The 13,937-nt window shown below is 30.3% G+C and overlaps 1 protein-coding gene across 1 annotated transcript in view; it reads right to left on the reverse strand.

Moving 5' to 3' along the window:
• LOC106468935 (sushi, von Willebrand factor type A, EGF and pentraxin domain-containing protein 1-like) overlaps nucleotides 1-13,937 on the reverse strand; it is a 107,605-nt gene that overhangs the window by 53,532 nt on the left and 40,136 nt on the right. The window contains exons 7-11 of the mRNA XM_013929388.2: nucleotides 11,923-12,096; nucleotides 9,157-9,333; nucleotides 6,582-6,755; nucleotides 4,827-5,003; nucleotides 3,116-3,289 (exon numbers count right to left, since the gene is read on the reverse strand). Coding sequence (XP_013784842.1) covers nucleotides 3,116-3,289; nucleotides 4,827-5,003; nucleotides 6,582-6,755; nucleotides 9,157-9,333; nucleotides 11,923-12,096 — 876 coding nt within the window. The remainder of the gene's footprint in view (nucleotides 1-3,115; nucleotides 3,290-4,826; nucleotides 5,004-6,581; nucleotides 6,756-9,156; nucleotides 9,334-11,922; nucleotides 12,097-13,937) is intronic.

A 13,937-nucleotide genomic window follows, 5' to 3' on the forward strand; every position in this document is an offset into this window, starting at 1 on the left:
ATGTATATGCATACTTATTTATATTAACAGGTTATATCTTAATCTAAGGTTTAGTTGTCAAAGGGTTTATTTTGTAACTGAAGACTTCATAGTCACTTTAAAAGGGTTATTTTACTTTGTGTGTGTGTATATATATATATATATATATAAATAGCCCACATGTATACATGCAAATAGTTTCTAAGAATTTTTCCTTTAGGGTGAATTCAAGATTTCTTCAATGTACGTGGGTTTATTTAGTGTTTCTAATTCATTCCATGTTTCATTTTATTTACTCCCCAGTACGTCAGCAGTAAGTTAAAAAAGTTACAATGCTAGAATAAAATGTATGTTTATTCGCAGTGGACATAGCACTGATAGCCCAATGTGTAACTTTTGTAAAAACAAACAATCATTTTATTAAGAGCTCTACATGTATGTGTTTGGTAGATATTTTCTATATCTTATAAAGGGATTTTATTTAAAAAAGGTTTTATGTTTTATCTTTTTATACAATTGTTTTGATGTGTATTAATTTGTTTGCAGTGTTACTATATATGTGGGAATTTTGTATTAGAATGAACTTTGTATTGAATTATGTCTTCATTAAAGGGTTGTATATAATGTATTTTTTAATGTGGTAATGCTCTATTTTTGTAAAAGATTTTATTATATAATTATGATGTTCTTGTATGTTTGTTAACCAGAGAAAGAAGTGACCTGAAGATATTGCAACTGAACAAGGTTGCCACAAATTATTTTTAAAATTAATCTAGTCTATTATTATTATTTGATTGTTTGTTTGTTTATGTTGAATTTCACGCAAAACTACGCGAGGGCTATCTACGCTAGCTGTCCCTAATTTAGCAATGAAAGACTAGAGGGAAGGCAGCTGGTCATCACCACTCACTGCCAATGAATAGTGGGATTGACCGTCACAAGATAATGCCCCCACAGCCGAAAGGACAAGCATGTTTCGAGGGACGAGGAGTCAAACCCGTGAACCTCAGATTGCGATTCAAGTGCTCTAACCACCTGGCCATGCTGCCTTTTCCTTTTATTTTTGGTGAGACCTTGTCACTCTCTTCACAACGTGGTCTCCTTGAATTTTTGAAGAAGAAAATGTCTAGTGACTTTTCAGCAGTAATTAACCCTCTTCTCATGGGTATCCTTTATTCCATGTTATACCAATAAGTGTAGCATAAAATCATATCTAATAATCCATATTTTAATAGCATACAAGTTTTAAGTTCTTAATTTTATAAGGCAATATTAAACAAAGATCCTGAATTTCTCCTAGTGTGATTTTTCTCTAGGCACCCCCTCTTCTATAATTTATTTACCACCCCTCCAAGAAGTACAAAATTTGACGTAAATTACTTATTATAATATTGTCATAACTCAAGTAAAGCACAAGTTTCATAGCCTTCAAGCCATCAAGTAGAAAATCTGACCTCTCCTGCCACATCCAACTGTCACATCCTCTCTTTCAGGATTTGTTAATTGTTCTCTCTTACATTTGGAACTATATTATTTTTGACCAGCAGAAAGTCAAGGTTTTCATCTATAAAATGACATATTATATTACATTGTTTTCCATACAGAAAAATGTTAATTTTTGTTTCAGTACAAGCTTTGTTCCCATAGGTAACACACTGACTAGCTTGAATGAATTTGTATTGGCTCATGTTACAAAGTTAGAAAGCCAGAAAAATTGTGATAGTCATGGGACATTATCTGTTATTATTCTATGTTCTTTGGTACATTATTTAATTAAAGTTATCATTTTCCTAATCTGAAAATGTATTTCTAAACATACTTATCTCTGGTAACACTTATAGCTATTTCTTGATCTTGTGATTTTATTGTCTACATACAGTGCTTATATACAGTACCTGCATAGAGGGCATGTGAGGACTGGTGTAAAGTTTAGCAAATTAGATATTGCAGAGGGCAGTTGAATAGAGTATATAAAGACTGGAGTAAAAGTACACAACGTTAGATGGCAAAGATAAAGATTGAGAAATAGCTATAAGTGTCAGCAGAGGTATGTATGTTTTGGAATAAAAATCATTTAATGCATTACTACCATTAGTATAAAAAGATATGGTTAAATGTCATCGACATTTGACAGCAAAAATAAAGTAAGTAAGCCCAGGTAGGTACTTTATTTATTGTTTTTCATAAGTATTCTTTATCTATTATTATAAAAGTAACTAAAACTGTCTCAAAGACAACATACAAAAGAAAGGAATGATTTGCATGTTATGCTAAGCAAAGTGATTCGCAATTGGGGTTGTTTTGATTCGCAATTTGCAATGCAAACCCAGATATTTTGTCCGCTGCAGGAGACCCTAATGTGTATTAAGTAACTGGTGAAGGAAGCTGGCTTTCTCTAAGCTGTGGTACATGAATAATGAGGAAGAAGATAATCATGTAATGAATTAGCTACACATCCATCTAGAGGTAGAAAACTGTGCTTGGAATATATAATATCCAGTTTTGTACAAGTACTGAATTGTGAACCATGCTTCTGGGCCAAATGAAAAGTCTTAATAAAATGGCAAAACTTCAATAAAATAAAATATTAAGAAAAAATTACAAGAATTTCTAAAAACCAAGGAATAAATCATAATATTTAAAGTCATAAAATTCAATAATGAATTATAATGTACTTAAAATACCTAATAAATAGAATTTGGGTAAATTTCATACTTAAACGTTTAAATTACTTTTATATTATTTTTATGTTGATTTTATTATTGTGATCATTGTTCACACCACTTCACAACTTTAAAGATAATTATTAACACCAAGTGTTATTTAAAATTCAGACCAACAAATAAACTAAACCTAACTAGAATTCTTCTGAAATTTTACTGTTGAGAAGGTTTTATATTTGATATTTCTAAACTGAGGTTCATTGAGTTACAAAGGCAAAAGATAAAATAATTTGGTAAAATAAAACTCTTAAATACCTAAACTTTTTGCACTAAAACTAAATTAATCAGCTTGAAAATAATAACAATAAATCATTCATTCCATAAATAAAGACATATGTAGACTTATCTACACAATAACAATAAATTAAATCTTATGTAGTACAACTAACAGGCATTTAATAAGTTACACTTACTGTCCTTGCACGTAGCAGGAGTGCCTATCCAATGACCATAAGAACACTTCATTGTTCCAGTTGAATTAAGAGTATAAAACTCATTACATTTATAGGAGACTGGTGTTCCATGATCACCTTCTGTTATAATTGTGTAACCATTTTCAATAGAAGAAGGTTTGAGGTGACATTTTTCTGTAAAAATAATTTTATAGTATGAATCTTTGATCAATAAAAATAATTTGACCATTAAAAAATGTATTTTCAAATTGAATATTTCATCTGCCACAATTTATCTGAAATTGTACTTACGAGGCATACAATATTTTATAATGTTCTAAAAAATATATTACCAATACTTAAAAAGCACATTAGATTAAAAAGCTAAATAAACAAAAGTTAAAAAAGTTTTGACAGAAATTAATAAAAAACCTATAACCTGAGCACTTTTGAAAGGTGGACCTTTCTTCTTCAGTTTGTCCCTGAAGAAGGAAGGTCCATCTTTCAAAAGCACTCGGGTAATAGGGTTTTTATTCATTCTTGTCAAGACTTCTTGAACCTACGTGTTTTTCTAATATCATGAAAGTTAAAAAAAAAAGTCTGTTAATCTAATGCTTAAAGAATATGTTTACAATATTCTCCCATTCTTTGTTTATCAACTTGTTTGTTTGTAAATGCCAAGCAGTGTTATAATATTAATTAATATCAAAGCACTCATTTTATAGAAACTGTTTAATTAAGAAGAGATGTTTGTTTTCTTCTAAAGCATGCTTCTTAATATTCTTTAATGCATGCACTTGTTGAAAGTTTTATGAATTAGTAATGGATCAAGCCCTGGAAGGCAATGAATATAGAACAAGACCAATCTAGAGAGTATAATGCAGCTGATTCACTAAAAACTTCAGCCCTTTGTTTAGAAGGGAATGGAAGTTTTAAATGAAGCCAACTGTTGACTAAGAAAAAGCTGTTTGTATGGCAAGAAATGTGCTGATTATTGGCTGCCCAATCATAAAACAATAGTTATAGCAAGTGTTTAAAGGTTTAAATCTTTTTCCAAGAATTTTGTTTTATAGAAATTGTTGTTAGCATTATGCACAAGAGATTCATAATATGAAGTTGTATATGTTTTTTTTCACTTCTCATTGCAGGGTATAGCACTAGAATACCATGTTCTATTTAAGTATTTGGCTAGTATATACTACACTTTCCTGTATGCTCAGTAGTATAATGAAATGACCAGGACCAAGCAAACAAAATAGATATTTAGACAAGATTTATATCTCCATATAAATGCTAAAATGGGTCAGACTACTCAAATTATGTCACTTGATATCTACACTTAGCTGTATATGAAAAAAATATATGTTTAGTAAGTAGGTACAATATTTTTCATTTTCTGAGAACTTTACGAAAATTTATATTTCTATTTTAAATTTTATTTATATTTTTTACTTGTAGACACATTCTTAAGATTCTGACAGTTTCATTTGTCTCTGTATACCATGATGCCTCATTTAATTATTTCATTTAGTTATATACAACATAAACAAGGTCACTGCATGAATTAAAATGATTTCATTTGCAGTAAACTCTACTCATGATGACTAAAGTTTGGTTACATGAAAGTGAATTGAATTTCTAGCTACACATTTGATCTGAATTTTAACCTCACTCGTTAATACCATAAAACTTTCAACAAGAATTGCAAGCAATGAAGAGAGCTGTATCTTACTTGGTTTACAGGGTTGGAAGTTTCCAGTCCATTTTCCCAAGTCACATTTAATCTCAGCATTTGTATCTTTTTCGTATCCTTCATCACAGTGAAACTGCAGACTTTCTTTGTTTTCGTAATATTCTTTATACACTATAGTATAGTGATCTTCATTCAAATGATTCTTGTAACATCGAGCTAAAATTGTTTACATCAAATATGTTATTATTTTGTGGTAAACTTTAACTTCAAAATGTACTAATTATAACAATTTTTTATTTATATTGACTAGTTTTTACATGTTTATATTAATTATTTCTTAATGCTGTCACACTTAACAGAAGCTGGATATAATAGATGAAAAGTATACACGTAATTTTTTCAATTATATTTCATATGTACTTGAATAAAATTGATTTATTTTCTTTGATTAGTAATCTTGTTTAAAACTGCTGTATTTTTGATAAAAAACTAACAAATTATAATTTAAGTTTAAAATTAATATTCAATAACCCTAGCTATATACGAATACACTGATTTTACCATCTACTTGTAGCTATAACATAAAAACTTTACTATGAAATACTAGTTCAAATTATTGTTATGTGAGAAGATAAAACTTGTAGCTGTATAAGGGTTTGGTGTTAAAAATCAAACAGTTATTATATTAAATATCAAATACATCAAAAAATAAACAAAGAATTGTTATTACTTGTGCTTTTACTGAAAAACCATAAAAACTGTTTGATTGTTGTATATAACAATATGAAATACTGTTGCAGGCTTTGTTTTTAACTGAGAACTTTTTATACATCAAAAGATAAGCACTAGGCTGACTGGAACCTCCTCACTCAAGGTTGTTGATTAATGAGTAAGCCAGCCAGTTATACATATTTTTATATCAACATTGTAAATTTTGAGTTAGTGTTTTTAATCAAGTAGCAGAGATACATTAAGTACCATACTAGCAATTAAAGTTAACAAGTAGGTGGAATTACTGTTGAGATATTATTTATTTGGGCAAATAGGCTTATTGTTTGTTACGTGGAATTTGTAGTTGAAGAAATGAAACACTTGTTTTTGGTATCATTACGTAGACTGGACTGCAATACTCGTTTTTGAAATAATCCAAAAAATCCTGCCCAACAATAAAACCCATCACAACACCCGTGTCAGAAGTGTTATTTTGGCAATAACAAAATATAATCTAGATTAAACATCAAGATGATAACATTAGAATAATTAACTCAAAGGATTAGTTGACAACTGATTACACAGAAAAGAGGAATAAAAAGCAAAGAACAGAAGTTGTTTTAATTGCAGTTTGAAAGGACATATTACCAGGAACTGCAGCCAACGTGACACACATGTACCATAAAACTTTTTGTTATAATAGTTACATTAATATAAACATAAATTACAGATGTTTGGGGTATTGTCCAATTCTGGAAATGTTATAATCATTGTGAAATCTTTCATATGTTATAACAACTAGTTAAAGAAGAAAGATTAAGATTCATATGAGCAAATGACAGTCGTAAATTAAATCTGTTATTATAAAACCACTACACTTAAATTCATTTTATATTAATTTTTGTCCAAACACAAAGTCATTAAGTAACAGGCAAACTTAAATATTTTGCAGCAATTTTTATACTTACAAAAACAAACAACCTATGTTTGTTATTTGAGAAAATAATGAAATAAACCAACAAAACACTGCAACAAATGAACCTATTATCAAACTACTTAAGTAACACATGGCTTTCAACTCACTGTCTTTGCACACAGCAGGTTTACCAATCCAACTCCCATAGGAACACATGATTGATCCCACTGACTCAAGAGCATAAAACTTGTTACAGTTATAAGAAATCTCAGTTCCGTGATCACCTTCGGTCATCGTCGTGTAGCCATTCTCAATTGAAGGTGGTTTATTGTGGCATTTTGCTGTGAAAACATTTTAACAGTATAGAACAAACATTTTAAACATGAAAACATAATAGGTAACCAATATTTTTACTCAAAATAATTTCAGCAAAATAAATTTGAAATTTCTGTCCATAATTCAGCAAACTCAGAAAATATGCTAAACGTTATAATAACAATGGACTATTATTATTAACATGTGTTCTTGACCATAAACACTAACAAAAGAAGTAAAACCAAGTTACATGCAAAAGTACTCCCAGGTGGTCAAGGAATAGGAAGATAAAAGTATTGTCACATGACATACAATATGCTTGATGTTTAATTTATCAGAGAGAACTCCAGATCAGGTTGACGAACATAATGATTCATGCTTTAAATAAGAAGAAATTTGAAATACTTCCATACAAGCTAAAGCAACCTGCCCGGGTTAGGGCAATTCTAACAATAAAAAGCAAGAAGGAAGCACTCTGAGGAATAAATCAAGGTCATAAATAGGAATATTATTAGATTTGTAGTTCTATAAAGTGTAGAACAAAAAAAAGAAAACAAGTACATCATTAATGCAAAAATATTAGCTTTGATTGATAAATGTAAAAAGTGAGCTTTTGACATATTACATTAAAACATCAACAATAATATTGTCCTTCACCCAGACAGAAACTAAAAAATCAAGAAATGAGGACATGGATAAGCACATCATGGGGTGGCAAGATGAAGCTCAAGCTCTCAGAATAAGCTCCATACCCTGATGAAGAGACTGATCTTTGCTAATACCTTTTTTTTTTTTTAAATAGAACTGGAATTACAAAATAGGCACATACAACTTAGTTTGGGGTAGCTAACTGTATCAAAGATGCTGCAGACTTACAGAAAGATTTAGTTCATTTAATGCATGTAGGTTTTCACAATTCAAATTATTGTTACAATTTAAATGGGAATACATTAAGTACCGTGGTTGAAGAAAAAGATCTTGATGTTGTAATCAAAAATCACTAACGTCATCTAAACAGTGTAATGTAGCTAGCAATAAGGCTAACAGTATTTTAGGTAGTCTATAGAAATATTGAATACAAGACAAGGGATATTATTGTTTCAATGAAAAGATCAGTTGTAAGTCTTCATTTAAAGTACTGTGAACAGTTTTGGGCTCCCTTCCTCGAGAAAAAGGACATTGAGTTGTTGGAGAAGGATCAGAGAAGAACCACTAGGATGATACCTTGGACGGTGGGATTATCCTATAAAGAGAAACTAAAATATCTATGCTTGTTTTCTCTGGAGAGAAGATGGGTCAGGAGGGGATTTGATTGAAGTGTTTAAGATTATTAAGGGTATTGATGATATAGATCCATCAAACTTATTTGTATTTGGCATTGATAACAATAAGATAAGGGGTCATAAGTTCAAATTTTGGCAGTGTAGGAGTCATCTGTAGTTTAGACAGTATTACTTTTCAAACAGGGTGGTTCGCTTTTGAAATGAGCTGTTTTCAAGGGTGGTGGAGGCAGAAAACTTAACTGAGTTCAAGAAAAGATTGGATGAATATATGAGTATTAAGGGGGTGGTTACAGTTGGGAGCTGAAAGGAACACCCTTGATGGGCTAATAAGCTCTTTTTTGTTCCTTTGAAATTTTATGAACTATGAATTAAGAAAAAGAAAATTAGGAGCTTGAATGTAAGGAAAGTGGCAAAAATGTTAACATAAGATTCTATCTGAAAAGAACGTTAGTCTGAAACATAAAAAAAAAGAGTTTGTTTCACAATCAAATATGTTACTGCAGAAACATGATGATACCTTTATGGAATAAATAAATAATAAAATAAATATTGTTTTATATGATTTATAGTACTGTTTTCTCCTTTAAATCTCTATATTTTTACTTTAACAGTCACAGAAGAAAATGAATTTAATTTTAAACATTTTTTACCTCAAACTTCAGAAAAACCTATGAATATAATAATTTATAATCTTCAAGTTCTTGAAATTCTAGACTTACGAGTATGGATCAAATAAATCCTTAGTGCATATCAAAATTAATGACTTATTGTGACATGAAGCTTGTTGCAGGTTTTTCTGACTACAAGCTATTTTGTCTTTAAAATATTCAGGGGTGGATTAAAGTAGGAGTTACTGGGGCTGTAGCCTTGGTCTGGGCTCAAAAAAGGTCCATTATGGGGTTTAGTTTTTTATACCTTAGTTTGTAATTGTGATTATAATGGGCTTAATAGAAAAACTTAGCTCTACACCTGTCTGACCTTTAATCTATCCCTGAAGATAATATATAATTTAGATATGGTGTTGAAGCATGATTCACAAACTGATGAATTACTTACACCTCTAATAATTAGCATGTACATCTCTCAAGATGAAATTAACATGGTAAAATAACATGACAAAAGCTATATTTAAACAGAATCTTACCTGGCTTACAAGGTCTTAAGTTGCCAATCCATTCTCCTGAATGACACTTTATCTCAGCATTGATAATGTTTTCATATCCTTTGTTACACTCAAACTGTAGCTCATCTCCACTTTGAAGTGAGCCTTCATGATACACATAATAGTTATGTTTGCTCAGGTTGCGTGTATAACATCTTGCTGAAAGTGTCAGACCAAATATACTATAATCACATGCTTTGATAAAAACCATAACTTTAACACTGTTTACTTTAACTAACCTGGTCAGAACTGGATTACTTGCAATAGTACCATGTGAAGATCATGTAAAAACTGTTGAGTACACTAACAACAATGGTAAAAACCACTTATCTCATATGTATACCTAGCACACAAACTGTTGTCAACAGATGGCTAGAAATATGTAATTTGTTCTAATGAGTTTCATTCTTTTCTGTACTGACAGTAAAATGGATGTGTGGAGAACATATCATGTAGTACGTACCCTGATTATGTTTTCTGTCAATACAAGATACAGAATGTAATATAACGGTGTAAGGAATGTTCGTTCACACAACAGGAGTTAGATACTCTGATTACGTCAGAGTGTAACTGCATGGTTGTTGTTTACCATTTGATAAATGGGTTACATTAACAAAATAGCCTTCCTACATCCTGTGGATTCTAAGATATGCCAGGTGGAAGTCCTAATAAAGTGTGTAACAATCTTATTCTATAATCAAGCACAACTAGACTGTTACCAATAACCTCTACTGGCTCAATAACAACACACTGAGTAATTCTAGGAACTGTTTATTACACAAGACATTTCATAAACACTGAACAAGTGATATTTACTGCTCAGGAACCAGTGGACTAAAACCTACATAGTAATGTCTGCAGAATTGACAGTAACAAAAACTACTAACATGGCAGTTCAGTATTTATATAATGCACCTCAGCATAAGTTGATGTCAGAAACCAATCGACAATAAACACCTTGTACAACCAGTATCATATGTGAAGGTTTTGTTACACCATACACTGTAGTTTAAGCTCAGATGAAATGATTACATAAAATATAAACAGAAAACATGTAAGTTACCATTAATGTAAGTTATGTAATGATATGATAATATATCTAATGATTATGTGGCAACAGACTCCTGCATTTGAAGGAAAAAATAATACAATCTAAGTTCCTTACAAGTGGCCATGCACTGGACTGAAATTGACATTGTAGATATATAGCACTTACAGAAACTAGAAATACAGATTATATTCCCAGTGTTTCAATAACTTAATGCAGAAAGTTAAAAATCTCATAAAGTTGTTACATTGTATCAATAGAACTACTGAACAGATACGTATTGGAATTTGATGACAATAAGCTCACTTGTTAGAAAATAAAGTTTGGAGATGGCTTGAATGGGTAGTGAAAGAAATTTTATTACAAATTTCCAATTTTTCAACAAAATTATGTCATCCTCAGGTACTAAAAAGTTTTTTTTATTTTTACTGTGTACAGATTTTTTTCTTCATTTAAAATGGAGTTGCTTTGGTTGAGAGTCCATTGTACATTGCTGTGCTCATCTGGTTAGAGGTAGTGGGCAAATTGGTGGTCTAATTCCTGTTTACATTTTATTAAGTAGTTCTTGATATATGTGGAATTCAGAGTAGCTTTCAGAAGTTTTCATCACAAGTTTTGGATAATACCTGATGACATAGTTTTGTCAAAACATTGTACATTTTCTTTCATTACATGTTCAAGCCATCTCCAAACTTGGGTCTAAGCATAGATTTTATTACAGTGATTACCTATATAAATACTTTAGAAAACCTTCCTGCCAATTTCAAACCTCTCTAAAATATTAATAACATCTCCAACTTCATAGTGATTATTATATTTTTTCATATATGTTTAGCTTTATATAAAACTGACTTACATTCTTATCAACAGGTTAATAAATTTACAGAATAAAAAATATATTATGAAATATGTATGAGATAAATTAATTTATTATGAACTCAAGAGTGAATTTATGACGACTTCAGATGTAAAAATGACAGGTTCAGTGTTGTTATATATAATAAAAATAGTAACTACAATTATATTTTAAGTGGTGAATTTGTGCTTTAAAGAAAGTTGCTTAGAACTCTCACAATTACCTTATATTATATATTTAAGTCAGTTGTATAATGTACCTGCCAAATGAACAAACATTATGATTGCTAAAAGATGGAACAGATCCCAAAATGTATTAAAAAGCAATTAAGTAACTAGTATAATGAATTTTTCCCTATAAATGTGTTTTTTATAGATCTGTACTTCTTCAAACTTTTCTAGTAAAATTCCAATACTTATTTCCTGAATAACAAATACTAAGATTCTACTAGAACTGAAAAAAAAATGTTTACAACTGGTATACCAAAAACCAAGTTCAATATAGCTTATTATTTGTACTTACACAGTCTTTTTGGAAGAAATGTATAGCAAAGGCAGATTATAGGTGGGGCTATTAGGGCTTCAGCCTCAAGCCCAAGCTCAGAAAAAGGCCCATCATGAGATTTACTGTTTTTTTTTATCTTAATTTTTAGTCACAAGCATAATAGGCCCAGTAAAATAAATTTAGCCCAATGCCCATCTAACTTTTAATCTGCCCTTGATGTACAGCAATTATTTTCCTCTACGATATGAATATATTTGAAAGATTACCAACAAAACATCATCTGAAGAACAGACATAAAATATACTTCTATACTATAATCCTATTAGAAAGCTAAACTTACTGTCTTTGCATACAGCAGAATTACCAATCCACCTGCCATAGGAACACATGACTGATCCTTTTGACTCAAGAATATAAAACCTGTTACAGTAATAAGAAACTACAGTTCCATGATCTCCTTCTGTCACCATCGTGTTGCCATTTTCAATAAATGGAGGCCTGATGCGACATTTTGCTGTAAATTAAAAACACATAACTAGTACATAATAAAGTTGTTTACTACAAATATATTTATAAAGACAGTATTTTTCAGATATTGATTTATACTTATTTCATTTCTTAATTAATAAGTTATACTAAAATAGAAAAAGTTAAATGGTGCAAGATATTTCACAATAATGGATTGTCACTATTCATGTTCCTTTTAAAAACTTGCAAATGCTAACGATTGTGAATTCATAAGGCTCTTTTGAACCTCACATAATATCTAGCAGTAGATGTGAAATCTGTTATGTCTGAAGAATAAGAGCATTACAGAATGATAGACACATATCCTAAATGTTTCTTTTAGCTACTTCATAGTATTTTTTTTTTATTTTACTAAGAGCTAGGATTCACATGAATTATAAAATGACAAATCATAACTGGTTAGATGGATAAAATTATACAATGAAGAGATAAAAAAAGCTACTCAAAACTTAATGTATACAGGATTATAACATAACATAATATTTTGGGACAACATGGGACTTATTGGTCCATCTCAGCTGTCCCATCCTCTAAACTAAAACTATTAAATAAATAGAATAAAAAATCTTAAAGCTAGCCTTTATCATTCATATAGTTACCAAGCTTTCTCTTAAACTCACTTAAATTTACTGCCTTCACAACATCTAAAGGCAACCCATTCCAAAGGCCAACTACTCTGTTAGAAAAAGAAAACTGTATTATCTTGAATTTAAAAACAAAAGAGTGTGCTTTATCTCATTACCTTGTAAGTTACCAACAACAAGCATAAAAAACCCGAAGAAAAAGTTAAAACTACCCCCCCCCCCAAAAAAAACCAAACCTTATTGGTCAATACGATTAGTCAACATATCTATAAATATGGTTGATACAAAAGGGAAATGAAGTAGAAGAAAAAATCAGACTTGTCTCTACAGCGACTGAAGCAACAATGGCCTGGAAAAACTACTGTTACACTTCTACTCCATGCAAGCAGTAAAAAAATGCATAACAGTTTCTTGAAATACACTAAATTTTTCTTTCTATTTGAATTTTTATATTCATAATCTTTCTCTTCATCACCTAAAAGTTGCCAAACATGTCTTAACTGAAGAAGGATGAGGAAAATCCCTAATGGTACTGCTTTATGAGAATCAAAGTGAATACCAGGTGAGGTTACCAGAGAATGTGGTAAAGGCTTAACATGTGATGTATACAATTTAGTTTAATTGTGCTGAATCAAACCATTGTGGCATATCAACACAAATGGTGAGAACATATGAAAATAAGAATCTTCTTTGATATCAGAGATGAGAGGAAACATGCAACAAACTGAACGGATCTTCTTGAGATTTGAGGCTCTGTTATCTTTGCCAACAAAGAACCAAATCAACCTTAGAGAACTGGTAAGAAATGAGGGTTCCATGTATAAACTGGAAATTGTAATTGTCACAACTTGAAGTTCACAGTTTTAATCAAGTTGTAGAAATATTCCAGTTTAACCATGGACAAAGTTATATGTGAGTTTCTAATTTTTATGGCTAAATAATCATACATTAGCATACTTCAACAGCAACAAATTCTTGCCTTTTTATTTATGTTGAGTTTGACTTAAATTTAGGTAAATGATGAATATTTGAGTACATTTATCAATGATACTACAGCATTAAATTCAGTTTTTCCAGTGGCATTAAAAAAACGAAAAACAAATTAAGTCCTTCTTTAAAAACAGCCAAAATTAAACAAATAACTCTAAAAAAAAAAGTTATCTGTTTCTGTTCATCTTGCAATGCCAATCTGATGTTGATTTAACTGGTAGTTTCATATATTTGGATTGAACAGGGAAAAATT

Source organism: Limulus polyphemus, unplaced genomic scaffold, assembly GCF_000517525.1.
Source record: "Limulus polyphemus unplaced genomic scaffold, Limulus_polyphemus-2.1.2 Scaffold3227, whole genome shotgun sequence".
Classification (NCBI taxonomy): domain Eukaryota; kingdom Metazoa; phylum Arthropoda; class Merostomata; order Xiphosura; family Limulidae; genus Limulus; species Limulus polyphemus.